The sequence below is a fragment of the Procambarus clarkii genome, chromosome 45 (genome assembly GCF_040958095.1).
Source record: "Procambarus clarkii isolate CNS0578487 chromosome 45, FALCON_Pclarkii_2.0, whole genome shotgun sequence".
In the NCBI taxonomy this organism is placed as follows: Eukaryota; Metazoa; Arthropoda; class Malacostraca; order Decapoda; family Cambaridae; genus Procambarus; species Procambarus clarkii.
Window position 1 is genome coordinate 2,972,425 of NC_091194.1, and position 19,319 is coordinate 2,991,743.

At 44.5% G+C, this 19,319-nt stretch overlaps 1 protein-coding gene across 4 annotated transcripts in view; it reads right to left on the reverse strand.

The window, feature by feature from the left end:
- LOC123770000 (RNA-binding protein RO60) overlaps positions 1–19,319 on the reverse strand; it is a 59,064-nt gene that overhangs the window by 22,740 nt on the left and 17,005 nt on the right. For all 4 annotated transcript variants that reach the window (XM_069301162.1, XM_069301161.1, XM_069301159.1 and 1 more), the window contains exons 5-8: positions 17,861–18,019; positions 16,680–16,807; positions 12,365–12,481; positions 3,444–3,658 (exon numbers count right to left, since the gene is read on the reverse strand). In XM_069301162.1, the coding sequence (XP_069157263.1) occupies positions 3,444–3,658; positions 12,365–12,481; positions 16,680–16,807; positions 17,861–18,019 (619 nt within the window). The remainder of the gene's footprint in view (positions 1–3,443; positions 3,659–12,364; positions 12,482–16,679; positions 16,808–17,860; positions 18,020–19,319) is intronic.

Sequence of the window (19,319 nt, forward strand, 5' to 3'; positions counted from 1 at the left end):
GACGCGGCGCGGCAACGTGATGACGTCATGCTAGTTGTTAGTTTTCATTTGGGGAATTCTGTCCACTCGTTTGGCTTTCGGTAGGAATTTTTTCACCAGAATAGGGGTTTGGTTTGGGGTGCCTACCTTTCTGGGTGCCAGACCTGGTCAATGGCAGACACAGAATGCTTCCAACCTCACAGGTGTTTCTATAGACCATTGCTCCTCGTGCCTCTCTGAGGGGTCCAGGTTCTGGCTAGTGGTTCCCGGTAGGCAAGAACTTCATGCATATTGACTGATGCCAGAAAGCTAATACAGTATATACGTATCAGCCTGAATAGTTCTGGGGAGCCGATAGGTCTCCCCCCCCCCCCCCCCCTCCCGAAAAACAATTAGGAAGCAATGAAAATGCATTTAAAAAACCAGTGCTGAATGTAATGAAACGCCATTTTCTGGGTGAGCCCTGGAGGCTCCCTGAACCAGCAAGGTACGTCGCCGGACTGACCCTCTGGAAAGGTGGAGCTGCAGAAAACAACTGGGTTCAGACACCAAGCAAGGACCACTAGAACCAAGGTGCCAGAAGGATCACCTTTCCCTTGAAGAACTCCAACTGCATCAGGATCTGGAGCAACAGCTAGACTAGAGGAAAGTGGTACAGAAACCCCCACCTTGACCAGTCCAGCCAAAAGGCATCTACGTCAAGGGCCTCGCAACTGGAGAACGGTGCTGCGTGAAGAGGTAGATGCCGGAACCAAGCCAATGCAAAGAGGTCCAAACCTAGGTAACCGAACACTTTGCAGAGCCAGAGGAAGTAGGAGGCATCAACTGCTGAACCAAGCCAATGCAAAGAGGTCCAAACCTAGGTGACCAAACATCTTGCAGAGCCAAAATAGGAGGCATCAACTGATCATTCCGTGGAGACAGAAGAAACTGGGAAGGACTGCTGGCTACGACATTGGAGACTCTCCGGACACAAACAGCATGGAGAGCCAACCCCAAGAACCCAGAAGAGCCACAAGTAGAGCCTGGCTCCAAAGATGCAGCAACCAAAGCAAATTTCCCTGGTCAATGCAATAAACCTTGGGAAAACAGTCCAAAAGGAGTCAAACCACAGAGCCTGTAGGAATTTGTATCCATTGCAGCACATGCCACATCGCTGCAAATGCCCACACAGGACCATGTTCCTGATGAAGAGAACAAAAACCCCAAATCAGCGCGATGATCACTGGTGATCTATCCCAAACCGAGAGTCGAAGAGACTGGAAAGACGAGCCCCGACCCCGAAACACTCAGACATATCAGGGATGGAAGCACTGGGGAAAGGAGGAGGGTACACCATGCCCAAAGGAAAAGAAAGAGAAGGTACACACAGAATCATGGTTGAATTGACACACACTTCCAGTTCCAAAACTCTAAACACCATCCAACAGGACACACAACCCAGACCGCTGTAAAACTGGTGAAAACTCCAAGTGTAAAGCAGTCACTGCCTGAAAATCCCGATCATCATCACATAGGTTCGTTAGACGAGCAACTGTGGAGGAACAAGTCCCACATGACTCAGGGTCGAAAATGTCACCGACCCAACATGCAGCAACAAGGAGGAAGAAAGGTATGAGCATTGCCATACACAGCAAACAATGAACAACCCTTGAACTCGCTCAAGGCGAGTGTTGGTTCAGCAGGAATATCCAATAGACCACCAAACCAGCAGGGGATTTCCAGGAGTTTGCAGGGAATAGCCCTACAGAAATCTCAGGCACTGGGGTCACTATGCCAAAACCCTGAGTAGAAAACAGGTCCTGTTTTTATTTTTTTACAAGAGGAGTAAAATGAACACTTGAACAAGTATAACTAGACCAATCCAGCTCATTGGAGGCTGAGAGGCTGACCTCAGCGTGCCTTGTTTAGGTCGTGTGATCCCCAGTGAGCCCTGCCAGCCAAAAAATACACACCTGACAACAGGGATGACCGAAAGCCAAAAACAAATGGACTTTCCTAAGACGAGAGCCACCATAAGTGAGGAAGTCCTCTAAGGGAGTGAGCCTTGAAAGGTCATAGGAAGATAGTGAAAGGGCAGTGCTAGGGAGCACACAGGGAAGAAAGTCTTGTGCATATGCAGCTCCAAGTGCCCTATACTCCTTACTTACACAGCACAAACATGCATTGGAACAACCACAAAGGCAAAAAACACCACTTAGCTGAAGCAGAACATGGGAGCTAGAGGAAAGGAGAGGGCAACACACAATGTCTACCATCAGCAAGAACCGAGGGTGGAGCAGCCGGCTGACCCAGTCTGCCTCCCTCCTCCCTGCCCTTTTTATTGTTTGCTTACATTGTTGGGGAAGTTCTTTTGGAGAGTTTCAGGCATGAATATTTACTTATAACTAGCAGTGCTCTAATTTGTCTCGATGTTGTGGTGCTTCCCCATTGGTGGCAAGACAAGATTCAAGTTCACTGACAATTTGATCATAATGCCACTGACCTCTGCACCTTAAAGAGGGTCCAGGTTCTGGCTCAAGGTCCCCAATAGTACTGAAAGAATTCCATGACTGATAGCACCTAGTAGTCTGCCACTGTATCAGCATTGTAGCATCAGGGAGCCACAAGGAGCTCACCCCAGAAAATAATTTGGAGAAAATTTTTTTTCCTTCGCACAGGGGGACCTCTCATATTTAATAGGAGCACAATACATTGGTTAAAAGGCATCCAGGGCCAATCTCTGGTCCCCCAAATCTTCAGAAACTCAGTTGGTTATAGATTCCAAGGACATCAGTGACTATGTATAGATGTAAACAAAAAGCATCAACTGGTAATATGAGTACACAACACAATAAAATAAACTTACATATTTTAGCCTCTGGTAACATGATGTACATTTGGAAACAGTGAGGACAAATGTGAGGCGAGTAGACTCGGGGTACCCTGTTAACAAGTAGGTTATAAATGGGAATAGTCTAGAAATAAAGAGTGGACAGCGCTTCGGATTCATACTCCTGAGGCTCCGGGCTGGATCCCCGATGGAGGCGGAAACAAATGGGCAGAGTTTCTTGCACCCTGATGCCCCTGTTACCCAGCAGTAAATAGGTACCTGGGAGTTAAGACAGCTGCTACAGGCTGCTTCCTGGGGGTGTGTAACAAAAAGGAAGCCTGGTCTAGGACCAGGCCGCAGGGACACTAAGCCCCGAAATCATCTCAAGATAACCTCAAGATAGTCCTAGGCAGTCTTTTTTATACCAAGTAGCATGATCATTCCAGGTTAGATTGAGTATTCTGTTGTGTCGATTCGGAAAAACTGACCTCCGTAACTGTACATGGACTAGTTCAGTATATAATCATGTTCATGAGAACAGCAGGACCTTGCCTACAAGAGTACCCTAGTGAAACAGTTCAGAAAAGAAGATAGTTTATTACCATATTATTATTATTATTATGATCATAACAAAAAAGTGAGTCACACTAACCTTGTTGGGTGCTCATATGCATGCAAGGCCATTAAGGCTTGTGTGGGAGTAACACTTCCAGATGTAACGCTACTACGAGTCAAACAGTCAACCAGCTTAGATGGAAGTCCATGGGTAGCATCACAGGATGGGTTCAAGAGACTGGCCTTAGCCATACGATTAACACTTGCCACAGCAGATTCTCCATCAAGTTTGTCCAAGATATGAGACCACACCTCAAAATGGTTAAGAGAACAATTTAGATAAAGGTACTGCATTAATATTAAAATATGACCGCATTATCTAGAAAACTGCACTATGGTGGAATCTAAAATTCTGAATTGTCAGAGGTAAGCACATTTCCAAATTTGTAAATTTTCTATATTTGAAACATCTCAAGGATGTCTCAAATATAGAAACACAACAGACATCAATGCATCAATACTATCAGCATAGCTTATATAACATCAAACAACTATCAATGACACAAGATGTGTATCGGCTTGGCATAACTTCTTTATCTCTGTTGTGAAGGCTGCTAGAAGAAACTGCAACATCTCTAGGACGTTGCAAGAGGGCATAGGGTCCTTGTCAACAGACCCCTGAGGCTGCTTTATGGTCCATAGCAAAAATGTGCCCAAGTTATTTGCATCACTTTGGCATCACCAATGCCAAACCCAAACCCAATATGCACACCTAGTCCTTCATTCTGGTTCCAGTTATTACCACACGATGTCATTCTGCCATATGAACCTCATTCACAACTCATGTGTAGTTCATTGTGTTTGCCACCTGCTACCCACCACTTGTAATTTTTGCACAAGATATCACATACTGTAATTACCCAAGTGTATTCACCTACGTCTAGTTACAAGATGAGATATCAAGTGGTATCAAGTCTTCCCAGTACTCTTTGTTGTATAACGCTTTGAAACTACTGACGGTTTTGGCCTCCACCACCTTCTCACTTAGTGTGTTCCATCTACCATCTGTTTGCAAAAGAAAACTTTCTAATATTTTTTCGGTACCTTTGTGTCTTTTAGCTTGAATCTGTGTCTTCTTGTTCTTGAAGTTGCTGGTTTCAGGAATTCCTCTCTGTCAATTTGGTCAATTCATTTTAGTATTTTGCAAGTGATGATCATATCACCTCTTTTTCTACTATCTTCTAGTTTTGGCATGTTTAATGCCTCTTCTCTCTCCTCGTAATTCTTGTTTTTCAGTTCCTGAAGCCATTTTGTAGCATGCCTTTGCACCTTTTCCATTTTATTGATGTGCTTCTTGAGATATGGGCACCATACAACTGCTGCATATACCAATTTTAGTCTCACAAAAGTCATGAACAGTATCTTTAGTATTTCACCATCCATATAATTAAAAGCAAGTCTGAAGTTGGAAAGCTACGCATACACTCTTCACACAATGTTCTTTATGAATTCCACTAGTGACAGTTTACTATTCAAATCCACCCCAGGTCTCCTCCTTTATTAGAGTTCTTTAATTCCTTTCTAATAATTTAAATTTATTTTCTCCGATTCCACATTCCATAACATGGCATTTATTCACACTGAATTCTATTTACCACTTGATGCTCTAAGCACTTATTTTATCTAGATCAATTTGAAGGGCATGACAATCGTCTGCATCTCCTATCTTCCCCAATATCTTAGTATCATCCTCAAACATGTTCATATAATTCTGTATTCCTACTAGTAGATAGTTTATGTAGAAGATGAACATTACTGGTGCAAGAACTGAACCCTGTGGTAGTCCGCTAGTAACACTCCTCCAGTCAGATACATTGTCTCTGATTACTGCCCTCATCTGTCTGTCAGTTATAAAAATTTTCATCCATATCAGAAGACTCCCTGTCACCCTTCCAACATGTTCCAGTTTCCAGCACAGCCTCTTGTGTGGGACTCTGTCAAACACCTTTTTTAGGTCCAGATAGACAGTCAACCGAACCACCTCTTTCCTGTAGTATCTCTGTGGCTCTATCATAAACAAAATCAGCGTTGAATGTAATGAAACGCCATTTTCTGGGCGAGATCCGGAGCTATCCGGGCTGATATGAATGTATTAGACCATGGCATCAGTCAAAGCGAATGGAGATCTAGGCCTACCAGGGACCATGAGCCAGAACCTGGCCCCCCTCAGAGAGGCACTAGGAGCAATAGCCTTTAGAAACCCGTGTGGTTGGAAGCATTCTATGTCTGCCATCGACCAGGTCAGGCACCCAGAAAGACAGGCGCCACAAAACAACCCTATCTGCTTAAACAAAACTGCTACAGAAAGCCGAACTGTTGGAATGACCTTCCCAAACAAAAAATGCAAGCAAACGAGCATGTCACAACCATCACCGCGCCACCGTCTGTGCAGCTCCCTCCCCCCTTCCCTAGGAGGGGGAAGGGGCAGACCCAGACCCCTGTCACCGGCTACCCAAGACCCCAGTTCTGAGGCTGGATGTCAAAAACACATGAAAAATGACAACCAGAGGGAGGGAGGGTTGCCAGGGAGCCTCCAAGTCTCACCCAGAAAATTATGTGTCATTACATTCAATGCTGGTTTTCTGGGGGAAGCCCTGTCAGCTCTCTGGAGCTACTTACCAAAAGACAAAAACAAGAGGGACTTACCTGGGAGGCAGTCGTTGCTAGCTCCTCAACGCGAGGCCGAGACAACTGGCTGCAACTGCCAACCCAAAGCGACACAGGCCCTACAAGGCCCAGAAACATTAACTAAGTAACTTGCAGCCAGGACCCTGTTCGAACGCCAAAATTCCCGTGCCAGAATGTCAGTCCAAGACATGTTGCCAAAGACGGCAGCAAGAGCAGCAAACTTACGAACGAGCGATCTATCCCAGTGCCGTGGGCACTGGGATAGATCGCAGGCTGACTGGACCAAATAACCGTGTGGACAACCTGAGAGACCCGCACCCTGGAACAGGGAAGAAGGGAAACCGGATCAACCCAAAATGCATTCCCAGACACAGAAGCTGTGGTGCGCAAATAACGGCGGAGGGCCACAACCGGACACAATACATGATGCACTCCTGGCCTGACCAACCAGGCATCAACAACCCAAGGACCCCCTCTGGAAAGCAGCAGTCTCATTTTTTGCCAGAAAAGAAGGAGATGGCTGCAAGCGAACAAACCTATCACGAGGACCAAAAGAGCAGAAACCCCCTGCGTTGGATTAGAGCATGAAGCTCCCTTACCCAACCCTCAGAGGCCAATGCCAACAAGAAAAAAGAGCCTTGGAAAAGCAATCTATAACCGAAGGGGCCACAACAAACTGACGAGAACAGAGAAAAGAAAGTACCCGATCCATAGACCAGGACAGCTCAGGCAGCGCATGAGCAGGCCAGAGGTGAAACAACACAGGAGACAGCTTGCGAAACCACACACAAGTAACATCAAGACCGAAAACAAGCTGTGGCGGCTCCGCAAGCGCCGCACGATACGAGGCAACAGTATTTGGCATAAGATGACGGTCCTGAAACAACCATGAGAGAAAGGACAAGACAACCTTAACCGAGAGCGAAGAATACCTACGAAGCGAGAGAAAGAAATGAAAGGACCGCCAGGAAACTTCATACTGCCACCGAGATGAAGCCCGCAGGTGGGACACCATCCAGGACGCCACCTGATCACCATACATATGGTGATAAACTTGAGTCAAAACGACCAAAACCGAAGACTTGAGGAGAAGATCGAACCAGCCACGTGACAGACTGGACCGATCTGCTGGAATAGGCGGAGCCGTGGGAAACCTCCAGGTTCGAATAATGAGCAAGCAGCACCTGAAGCCAAGGTTGGGCCGACCACCATGGGGCCAAGAGGACTACTCTCCCCTGGTAAGTCTCTAAGAGAGCCTGGACCAACAGCTGAACTGGGGGGGAAGAGGTACAGGAACCCCCACCTCAACCAGTTCTGCCGAAAGGCATCGACCACAACGGCATTGCACTCGGGGAAGGGCGCCACGTACACCGGAAGGTGCCTCGACCACGCCAACGCGAAAGTCCACATCCGGGCGCTCGAACGTCTGGCAGAACCAACTGAAGGAGTCGACGTCGACCATCCATTCTGTGGACAGGGGAACGAACCAAGACAGGCCATCCGCCAGAACATTGGACACCCTTGAATGTAAACCACCAGGAGGGCCAACCCAAGAGAACTCGGCAGACGAGTCGCCCAAAGCGAGCCGCACCAAACAGCCAAGGACCGCACTGAACCCTGGTGGTTCAGACAATGAACCACCAGGGAGCAGTCCAAATGGAAGCAGATCATCGATCAGCGGGCGACCCGAACCTTCCAAAGAGAAAACTACATCGCTGCGAACTCCCTCACCGTGCTGTGTACCCGACAGAAGAATGGACCCCACTGCTCCTGGCCGGCCTGGTGAGCACTGGTCACAAAGCCTCAGCCCAGAGATGACGCGTCCGTGAATACATCAAGCGAAGGCTCAGGTAGGCACGTAGGCACCTAGGCATTGTTAAAAGGAAACGTCATCGTTTCTCCACCTTCTGATTTGTGGTTTGATCATCACATGTGGTTTTCCTTAGACCACCCTAAGTACTGCTACTACTGTTATTAGACAAGGAAATCACAATAGTGTGATATATCTATGAGAAAATTTCTGGAGCAGAGTGGGGATTGAACCAGCATCTTGGTGCATGCCGGGTGCACACCCAAACCCACCCACACCACCAGGTGCCACCCAAACCACCACATGGCTCAGAGGTATGGTGCACATCTGGCCTTTACCTAGATGATGGATCAATCTTGGCTCTGTTCCAGTGATTTTCTCACTACAGTGGAACCTCGGTTGAATAATGCCCCTCTTTATGAATTTTTCAGTTTACGAGCTCACTTTCTTCGTAAAATTTGAGTCCATATACAAGCTTTGACTCACTTGGCGAGTTGATACACGTGTAGGTCAACATAGTGCTTGGTTCCTGGTGGCATGGGCGAGGCATGCTTCAGATTACCAGTGTCTCCGGCCTAATGATGATTGCACTTGAATATTGTATTTGGAAAAACAACAGGATGGATGGTGGTGTGACTGGATGGATTGATGGATGGATGGTGAGGGAACAAGATGGATGGATGGTCGGGGAAATGGATGGTGATTGAACTGGATGGATGGATGGTGAGGGGACAAGATGGATGGATGGTGGGGGAAATGGATGGTGATTGAACTGGATGGATGGATGGTGGGGGAACTGGATAGATGGAGGGGGGACTGGGTGGATGCAGGCGAGTGAGACGGGGAGGCTGGTGTTAAGAAAATCTTTCAGAAACACCAGCTCTAGAATTATGTAAGGGAAAAACACGTGGAGGGCGAGTGGGTGGGCAGGTGATAAGAGTGGGTGGATGGACGAGTAGCAGGACGGGTGGATAGGCAGGCAGCAGTGGTCGGGTAGGTGTCAGTGTGTGTAGGTGGGCAGTAATGAGATGGTTGGCAGAGTGGGCATAGTGGGTGGGCATGCAGGCAGCAGAACAAGGTGGGTGGCTGATGGTAGACTATGGTGGTGGGAGGCTGATGGTAGACTATGGTGGTGGGAGGCTGATGGTAGACTATGGTGGTGGGTGGCAGGATGGGCACAGAGTGGGTGGCAGAGCAGGGCAGTCAAGAGACAGTGGGTGGGTAGATGAGTAGCAGGATGGGTGGTCAGAGAGGGTGGGTGGGTAGCAGTGGGCAGGCAGGCAGGCAGTGGCATGAGTGGGCGAGTTTCCGACTAGGACTAACACAGGAGTTTGTCACTCCCGGTCCCCCGAAGACCCCCCCATCCCACACACTGGACCCTCCCCATCCTGCACCCTCTTTTGCTACCTCCATCTCCTCATACCCCACATTGCCCCCCCCCCCTCCACCTCCAACTGTACCCCTCCCAGCCATATCTGGACGGTATTAATACGGTGGGCTTCCTTGCTACCAGCTGATGGATTGGGAGGCAGACTCCCCGAGCACCTGATATTAAAATTTTATTGTTCACTAACTGACTGGATGCGACTGTGAGAGCCTGATTAACTGTGAAAGCCTGTTTGACTGTTAATGGCTGATTGACTGTGAATGGCTGATTGACTGTGAAAGCCTGATTGACTGTTAATGGCTGATTGACTGTGAATAGTTGATTGACTGGTATAAGTCATCAACCGATATGATTGACTGATATAAGTCATTGAATTACATAAGATGTAGGTACATCTTACACTACAGACAGGTGAATGCCTGATTGACTGTAAATGAGTGACGCCCCCAAAATGCAAGTTCACACGCCCAGCAGTCACATGTAAACCAACCACAGCACCGCCCTGGTGGCAAGGCGGGGAAGTGCCCACGGAAAAGTAAAATGGCCACCAAAACAAAAGGAGAATCATCTGACAAAAAGTGAAAATAATGCCAGCAAATTGGGGAAAACCAAAACGGATGGAAAGGGGGACAAAAAAAACCTGCCCAGAAGGCACAAAGCCCAAGCAGGGACAAACAGCCCCAGAACTGCGAACGGGCTTTCCCCACAGCCCAGGAACCCCTGACAGAGGCCCCAGGGCAGAGCCGGCCTTCAGGCCCACCACCCTAGAAGCAAGGCAGAGTCCAAGGGAAAGGCAACAAGAAGGGGGCCTGCTGGTAAGGTCCAGAGATCTCGGCAAGAAGAGCAGGATCAAAGGTTTCCGTCCCCGCAACAAATGGGGCATCTCAGGAGCTGCCCGAGTCTCATCCCTAACTAAACCTCGCCCCAACTCCGAAACCCTCAGACGGTAGGGAGCCGGGAACAGAGGGAAAGGGGGGGGGGAGGGAACAGAGGGAAAGGGGGGGGGGGGAGGGAGCAGAGGAACCACAACGGCAGGGAAAGGACCCAGTGGCATGAACTAAACCAAGACCGAAGTGACCAAGACCCCCAAGTCCGACCTAGCCAAAATGGGGCAGCCCCGAGGCATTCGAGCGGGCAACCAATCTAGTGCGCATTTGCAACAACCAAAACCAACAATGCAACACAGACACTGTCTGGGTCATAGGTGTCACCGATACAACAGCCAGCGTGACTGAGGCAAAACAGGTGACCTTCACCCTGAGACAAGGACAACGAACAATCTTCAACCTCGCACAAGGCGAGATGGGACTTTGAAGATGCATCCATGGGTCTGCCAAGTCCCAACAGGGTTTTCCAGGGCCTGTAGGGGGTTCAGCCTACAGGAAGCCCAGGCAACAGTGCTGCATAGCTGGTTGAGCCCTTGTTTTACAAGAGTTTTACATTTGTGTAAAGCCACTAGGACACGTAGCGTTTCGGGCAGGTCCTTAATCCTAATTTTCCCCGGAATACGACCTCGCCGAATTGTTTAACAACCAGGTACCCATTCACTTCTGGGTGAACAGAGGCTACAGTTAAGAATTGGCGCTCGGTCAATCCTCCCCCGGCCAGGATTCGAACCCAAGCCAAAGCGCTCGTGAAATGCCAGGGAAGTGACTTATCACTGTGCCACAGGACCTGCTAATTACAAATACTACAAATACAATACTGAACACAACATCTTGTATGCTAACAAGAGGTAATAGGACTATATCTGGATAGCCCCCGTGCTTATACCCGAGAGGTATAAGCACGGGGGCTTAGAGAAAGGCCACCACAATACCTTAGGTGGATTAATAGTCAAACCAGCAGACCACCTCCAAACAAAAACAGAAAGAAAAGAAAAATCCCTCAAAAGCACAATCTCAGCAGGAGGAACAGGGAACACAGCCGCCACATTGGTAGGCGTGCTGAGCAGCACCTTGTGCTCTAAACCAGCAACAACACTTCCTACCCAAGGCCAAACAAGGCCACTCAACCCCAGCTGACTCCAAGGGTGGGGCAACTGCCGAGCAGCAGTAACCCCTACAGAAGTGAAGCCCGAGAACACCAGGGAAGGCAACCTTAGAACACAAGGGTAGCACTCACAGGGGACTTAGAAAAGGAAGCCTTAAGCGCATGCAGCTCCCAGTACACTATATACTCCTGGCCAATGTGCCACAAACTTCAGGAAACACCACAAGGGCACAAAATCCAGCAAGAATCTGTGGCCAGAGTCAACATCCGTCCCCAGAGCGCTTCAGCCATGAACCGAGACGTGAGAAGCCGGCGCGTAGGTCCTGGGAGAGGAAGGCTGCACAGACAAGCGGTGTGGCAACAATGGGCGATTGCTTTTTCGATTGTTTCCTTTGTTTTCCTTTGGAGAGTTCCGTTTCTCTGTTTGGTCTTGGGTTTTTGCAATTTCCTACCATGTGTGGTTTGTTTTGAGATGCCTACCTTTCAGAGTACCTAATCCCAGTCGATGGCAGACAAGAAATACCCCCAAATACCAAGGGGTCTCCTTAAGCCATTGCTCCCTGCGCCTCTCTGAGGGAGGCCAGGTTCCAGCTCTGGTCACTGGTAGGCAGGACTCCATTGACTGAAGCCCCAGACTAATATAGCATATATCAGTCTTATAGCTCCAGGGAGCCGAAGGGGCTTCCCCACAGAAAATACTGTAATTTTCTGAACCATTTTTTCTAAATTGTGTTTATATTGTAGATGTAATTCAAAAATAATTAAAAGTCAACAAGAAATAAAATGAAAAGACAAGAATTGTTTCAGAGGAAATGTGATTGCTATAGGGTGAAGTAGTATGGTAAAGCACCTCTGCATCCAGTACTGAACACAACTTGCTGGCAACTGTATGGTGAAGTGGTATGGTAAAGCACCTCTGTATCCAGTACTGAACACGACTTGCTTTTAACTGTATGGTAAGGCACCACTGCATCCATTACTGAACACAACTATAGCTAACAAGGAGAGGTAATACAAAATATAAAATAATACAGTATAGCTAGCAAAAATATTAATATATTAGCTGTATCTATATATTTCCCACTACCTTGGCACTAAAACCTGTTCAGAAAGCAGAAATTAACACCTAAAAAAGACATACCTCTGGAGACTTGAGGCTTTGTGAAGAAACATCATCTAGAGTAAGGCAGCCATACATCTCGTGTAGCTTGTTCACTTTGTTGATAACTTGATCCATATTCCCTGAACTCTCTCCTTCCTGAAGATAAAATATATATTCAGTCAGAATGGAATAACTGAGAGACTTTGATAACAATAAATGAACAAGAAAAATTTATTTAACAAGATATGCTCAGATAGTAGCCACTCCAAGGATGTATACTCAATCCCTTTCTTAGGTACATCTTATACTACAGACACTTTTGAATATTTTGAACAAATTAAATACTGGTAGTAATATAATAATTTATGATATTTTGTAAAAATTAGCATAGATCTGCAAAAAGCCATGAGGAATGCCACACAAGTGGAAGTTAATACTATAGTAGATTATAGTGTGGACCCTCTCTCTGCAATTTGTAAAATGTTTATTCTCTTTCATGCATTTTAATAGTTATTTACTGAGCTATAAGGATACTTTATGGAAAAACTGTTTAGAAATTATTGTTCTAGGGAAAAGATGCAAAACCAGCGGTGAGTGTAATGAAACACCAATTTCTTTGTGAGCCCCAGTGGCTCCCTGAAGCTACTATCTCTGTTAGTGTATCATACTATTAGGTCCCATCAGTCGTGGAGTTCCATGGCCTACTAGGAACCAGAGTTGGTAGTGTGGCCTACTAGCTCTGGCACCCCCTCACAAGAGGCATAGGGAACAGTGGCATCCTCCTCTGTCTTAATCCTTCTCATAATTTTGGCGTCGTCAGCAAACATTGAGAGGAATGAGTCTATACTCTCTGGGAGATCATTTACGTATGTCAGAAACAGGATAGGTCCGAGTACAGAGCCCTGTGGGACTCCAATGGTGACTTCACGCCAATCTGAGGTCTCACCCCTCACTGTAACTCTCTGCTTCCTATTGCTTAGGTACTCCCTTATCCACAGGAGTGCCCTACCAGTTACTCCTACCTGTTTCTCCAGCTTATGCATCAGTCTTTTATGGGGTACTGTGTCAAAGGCTTTCCGACAGTCCAAAAAAATGCTGTCCGCCCATCCTTCTCTTTCTTGCTTAATTTTTGTCACCTGATCGTAGAATTCTATTAAGCCTGTAAGGCAAGATTGTGTGCGTGTAATTACCTAAGTGTAATTACCTAAGTGTAGTTACAGGATGAGAGCTACGCTCGTGGTGTCCCGTCTTCCCAGCACTCTGTCATATAACGCTTTGAAACTACTGACGGTCTTGGCCTCCACCACCTTCTCACTTAACTTGTTCCAACCGTCTACCACTCTATTTGCGAAGGTGAATTTTCTTATATTTCTTCGGCATCTCTGTTTAGCTAGTTTAAATCTATGACCTCTTGTTCTTGAAGTGCCAAGTCTCAGGAAATCTTCCCTGTCGATTTTATCAATTCCTGTTACTATTTTGTACGTAGTGATCATATCACCTCTTTTTCTTCTGTCTTCTAGTTTTGGCATGTTTAATGCTTCTAACCTCTCCTCGTAGCTCTTGCTCTTCAGTTCTGGGAGCCACTTAGTAGCATGTCTTTGCACCTTTTCCATTTTGTTGATGTGCTTCTTAAGATATGGGCACCACACAACAGCTGCATATTCTAGCTTTGGCCTAACAAAAGTCATGAACAATTTCTTTAGTATATCGCCATCCATGTATTTAAATGCAATTCTGAAGTTAGAAAGCATAGCATAGGCTCCTTGCACAATATTCTTTATGTGGTCCTCAGGTGATATTTTTCTATCTAGAACCACTCCTAGATCTCTTTCTTTATCAGAATTCTTTAAAGATTTCTCACATAATATATAGGTTGTGTGGGGTCTATGTTCTCCTATTCCACATTCCATAACATGACATTTATTAACATTAAATTCCATTTGCCAAGTGGTGCTCCATATACTTATTTTGTCCAGGTCTTTTTGAAGGGCATGACAGTCATCTAAATTTCTTATCCTTCCTATTATCTTAGCATCATCAGCAAACATGTTCATATAATTCTGTATACCAACTGGTAGATCATTTATGTACACAATAAACATCACTGGTGCAAGAACTGAACCCTGTGGTACTCCACTTGTGACATTTCTCCATTCTGATACATTGCCTCTGATTACTGCCCTCATTTTTCTATCAGTCAGAAAATTTTTCATCCATGATAGAAGCTTACCTGTCACCCCTCCAATATTTTCCAGTTTCCAGAACAACCTCTTATGTGGAACTCTGTCGAAAGCCTTTTTTAGGTCCAGATAGATGCAGTCAACCCAACCATCTCTTTCCTGTAATATCTCTGTGGCTCGATCATAGAAACTGAGTAAATTCGATACACAGGATCTTCCAGATCGAAAACCATACTGTCTGTCTGATATTATATCATTTCTCTCTAGGTGTTCTACCCATTTAGTTTTGATTAGTTTTTCCAATACTTTCACTATTACACTTGTCAATGATACAGGTCTATAATTGAGGGGGTCTTCCCTGCTGCCACTTTTGTAGATTGGAACTATGTTAGCCTGTTTCCACCCGTCTGCTACGATTCCTGTACACAGGGATGCCTGAAAGATCAGGTGAAGTGGAATGCTGAGCTCAGATGCACATTCTCTCAGAACCCATGGTGAAACGCCATCTGGGCCAGCTGCTTTGTTCTTACCGAGCGCCTTGAGCATTTTTTCCCACTTCGTCTCTAGACACCTCTATGTGTTCTATGTTGTTCTCTGGAATTCTTATTGTATCTGGTTCCCTAAAGATTTCATTTTGTACAAACACACTTTGGAACTTTTCGTTTAGTGTTTCACACATTTCCTTTTCATCTTCCGTGAATCTATTTCCCATTTTCAACCTCTGAATATTATCCTTTACCTGCAATTTGTTGTTTATGAATTTATAGAATAGACCTGGTTCTGTTTTACATTTGTCCGCAATCCCTTTTTCAAAATTTCTTTCTGCCTCTCTCCTCACTGCCGTGTAGTTGTTTCTCGCATCTTTGTATCGCTGGTATGTTTGGGGGTTCGGCCTCTTCCTGTATTGATTCCATTTTTGTGTCTTTCGGTCTCTAGCCCTCTCGCAATTTCTATTGAACCAATCCTGTTTCCTAGTTCTGCATCTCTGTTTTGGTATAAATTTTTTTGTGCCTTTATCATATATTTCACAAAACTTGCCATACATCTCATTCACTTCCTTGCCTAGCATCAAGTCTGTCCAATTATACTCACTAAAAAAATTTCTAAGGTCACCATAATGTCCTCTCCTGAAGTCTGGTTTTTCAACTGCTTCAACCTCCTTATTTTCTTCCAGCTTATAACGCATTGCATACTTTATTCCCAAAAAGACATGGTCACTTTTACCCAAGGGAGGAACGTACTGAATGTCAAATATCTCTTCCTCCTTCCTGGTAAATATCAAATCTAGCATGGAGGGAACGTCCCCTTCCCTCATCCTCGTAGCTTGTTTAACATGTTGATACAAGAATGTTTCCAGGATGAGGTCTGGAAATTTACAGGTCCAAAAATCTTCTGTTTTAGCTTCATATGCTTCCCAGTCTATGGATTTCAAGTTGAAGTCACCGACTATCAACAGTCGTGATCTATCGTTATCCGCTCTCGCTATAATCTCTCTCATTATTGTTATAAGACCTTCACGTTTACTATCTAGCTCCTCCTTTGACCATGTGCTGCTTGGCGGTGGACTATATGCATTTATCATCATTAGTTTATCATCCTCATAGCAGATCTCTAGTGCTATTATGTCAACTTCTTGTGGATTGGCAGTCATTATTTCCTTCACCTTTAGGTGTTCTTTTACCAGCACAGCAACGCCACCGCCTTTCCTAATTTTTCTGTCCCGTCTCCAAATTGAGTAGCCCCTCGGGAATATGACCTCATTTAAAATTACATCTTCAAGTTTTGTCTCCGTGAGTGCAACAATGTCTGGTGTCTGCAGCTGTATTACATCACTTAACTCCAGTATCTTCGATCTCACTCCATCTATGTTGGTGTATGCAATCTTCAGGAACTTGTTCCCCCTCTCCTTATTCTTCACTCCCCCTCTCTCAATAGATTTTGTTGGTTTGCCTTTATGTACCACTTTACTGGTTTGCCTACCCCTATCACTTTATAGAAAAGTGTGCGCGCGTGTGTGTGTGTGTGTGTGTGTGTGTGTGTGTGTGTGTGTGTGTGTGTGTGTGTGTAGAAAAAAAATTAATTGATTAATAGTTGACAGGCAGGCCAAAAGAGCAGAGCTCAACCCCCTGCAAGCACAACCAGGTGAATACATATACTAAACAGTTGATGTGTACCTTAGGGTTGCTGTCCTTATCCAGAACATGCAGCAACTCCAGCAGCTCACTAGTGTTGTCCTTGTCAGTGTACTCCTGAACTGTCTTCTCCAGACCCATGAACACATAGTGCAGAACCACTTGTGTCCCTGCAATACAAGTTCATATACTGGCTTAAAAATTTGAAAATAAATTATTTATAGAAGTAGTAATATTGAGATACAAAATGCCAGCAAATCTGCTGATAGAAAATCTAACAAAACTATAGGAAATGTGTAAAAACTCTCTGCATTTATTGTGTAAGTTTATCGATTCATATTATCACTTCAGCCCATCTGTGATTAATACCCTAACTTAACTTTCAAGCAGTCATAATTCTTTAACATTTTGGTGGTTTGTCCCCTTAATGCATTCCCAATCATAAATATTTTGTGCTCCCAGGGCTGCTCACAGGCTGCTCATGGATTGCTCAACAATGCATAAATGTTTACAATCATTTTACATTTTCTAAACTTGTATGTTGTACTATAACTATAAATTTGGTGCCAAAATGTTCAGAAAGAATTGCATAGAGTAGCATTTGTCAATCTTTGTACCCATGCAATAATTTTGGGTCATACTGTAGATAAAGACACACGGGTTTCGTTGTCAACTGAAAGACGACGATTTTTGTCTTTGCTCTTGACATTGGTTATACCCTGTATAATAAAAATTAAACACAAAATTAACTACATGTATTTCACATTTGCATATGACTAGAATTAGCCTATATATCACTGTCTCTTTCAAAACCCCCTAGTTACCTTTGGGTTCTGCAGAACCCCAGTTGAGAAATGCTTGTCTAAAGAATAGATGCGAAAACATATGAGTACAGTATTTATACAGTAATAGATTATGCTACTCTCTATTTACAGTATTCCCAAACAAATACAGTACACTGAGTGGGGCCTTCTCAGCAGTTTTACTTAAAATATTTAAAATCCTCTTGTTTCCTCAATTATTTGTAGAGTTACAATCATAAATTTGTTGTCAAAATATTTGCAAATGAATTCTCAAAAGAATAGATGCAAAAAAAACAGCATTCAATGCAATGAAACGCCATTGAAATGCAAAACAAAATAATGTTTTGTAATAACAATACAAAACTGTTATTACTGTATGTGTTAAAAAGATCTAGCTGTCCTTCACTGCCTTGACCTTACCTAAAGGAAGTTCTTTTAATTTCAAATGTGCTAGTCTGATGACATCTCGGTGGGTCCATCCATAAGCGCTGAAGTGACGAGTGACTTCAAGGGCAAGATGTTTGGGTTCCCACCTCAGATACCACTGATTAACAGCGCGACGTAGTCCACGACCCCAGCCTGCAGTAAACAATTATTCATCAATATAGAAACCGTCACTAAACTGCAACAGTGAGAAGTGCTGATGATTTTCTGTTTTCTGAGCTACAGTATATGTATATACAGTACTGTGTATATTAGGGGTACCACCCCTAATTGCAATTGCAGGGACCTACATCCTCGAAGAAGAAAACAGAGCATTCAGAGAAGATCTTGTGGATTCTCACTGAATACTTTATTCTTTTCTTCTCCTACCACCCCTATTATTTTTTGTATGTTTTTTTATTTTATTGCAATGCTACAGTTTACAGAGAACACACACACAAATCAAAGTGTATAAAGTGTATATTATTGCGCATTCGTGCAGCTTTCTCACACATGTTAGACTCAGTGCGGCCCGTGCATGCGCCAGAATTTGATAAAAACTGTACCCAAATGGATCCATGAGTGTCGTCGGGGGTTGGTCAGTCAGGGAGCTTAGTTAATAAGCGCCAAGACTGACCAATCCTTATAGACGATCATTGGTGCGGTGGTCACGGTACTGTGTACGTTTAGGGGTGATCCTGGACGGCATGGGTTCGAATCCTGGCCGGGTCAAAGAGTTCTTAGTGATGTATGGCTTGCGCGTTCATGCAGCTTTCTCACACATAATATATATATATATATAATATATAATATATAATATATATATATATATAAATATATATATAATATAAATATATATATATAATATATATATATATATATATATATATATATATATATATATATATATATATATAATGTGTGTATATCACGAAAATAAACACGTGATTAAGAATGTGACAATGTCAGACCACGGAGGAAAAATGAAACAGGAAATTTCCTTAAGTACTTTCGTATATTAAATACATCTTCAGAAGGTCATTTTACAGATCGAGTGATGGGTATAAATAGGCAGGAGAGAGTGGTGAAGTAAGGTGAGGTACAATACTTGGACAACGCAGAAGGCCCATTGGCCCATCAGATGCACCCAATTAGCCCATCCGATGTAGCCCAATGGCCCATCTGATACAGCAGACATACAAGCATAATACATAGGTAATTATAACATAAAGAGGTAAATATATACAATAAATTAGTGAGACAAATGTTTTTCAATGATTCTACTTAAATCGCCCTTTAGCTGATCTATTAGAAATGGATCTAAGTTATATAGACCACTGCTAATATTCAAATTACTTTCTTTGGTGATCTGTATCAAAGCGGATTCAATTATGTTTCTGTTATAGGTGCTTTTACAATTTGTTATTGAAGACGCACTCTCCCAATCACTTTGGTG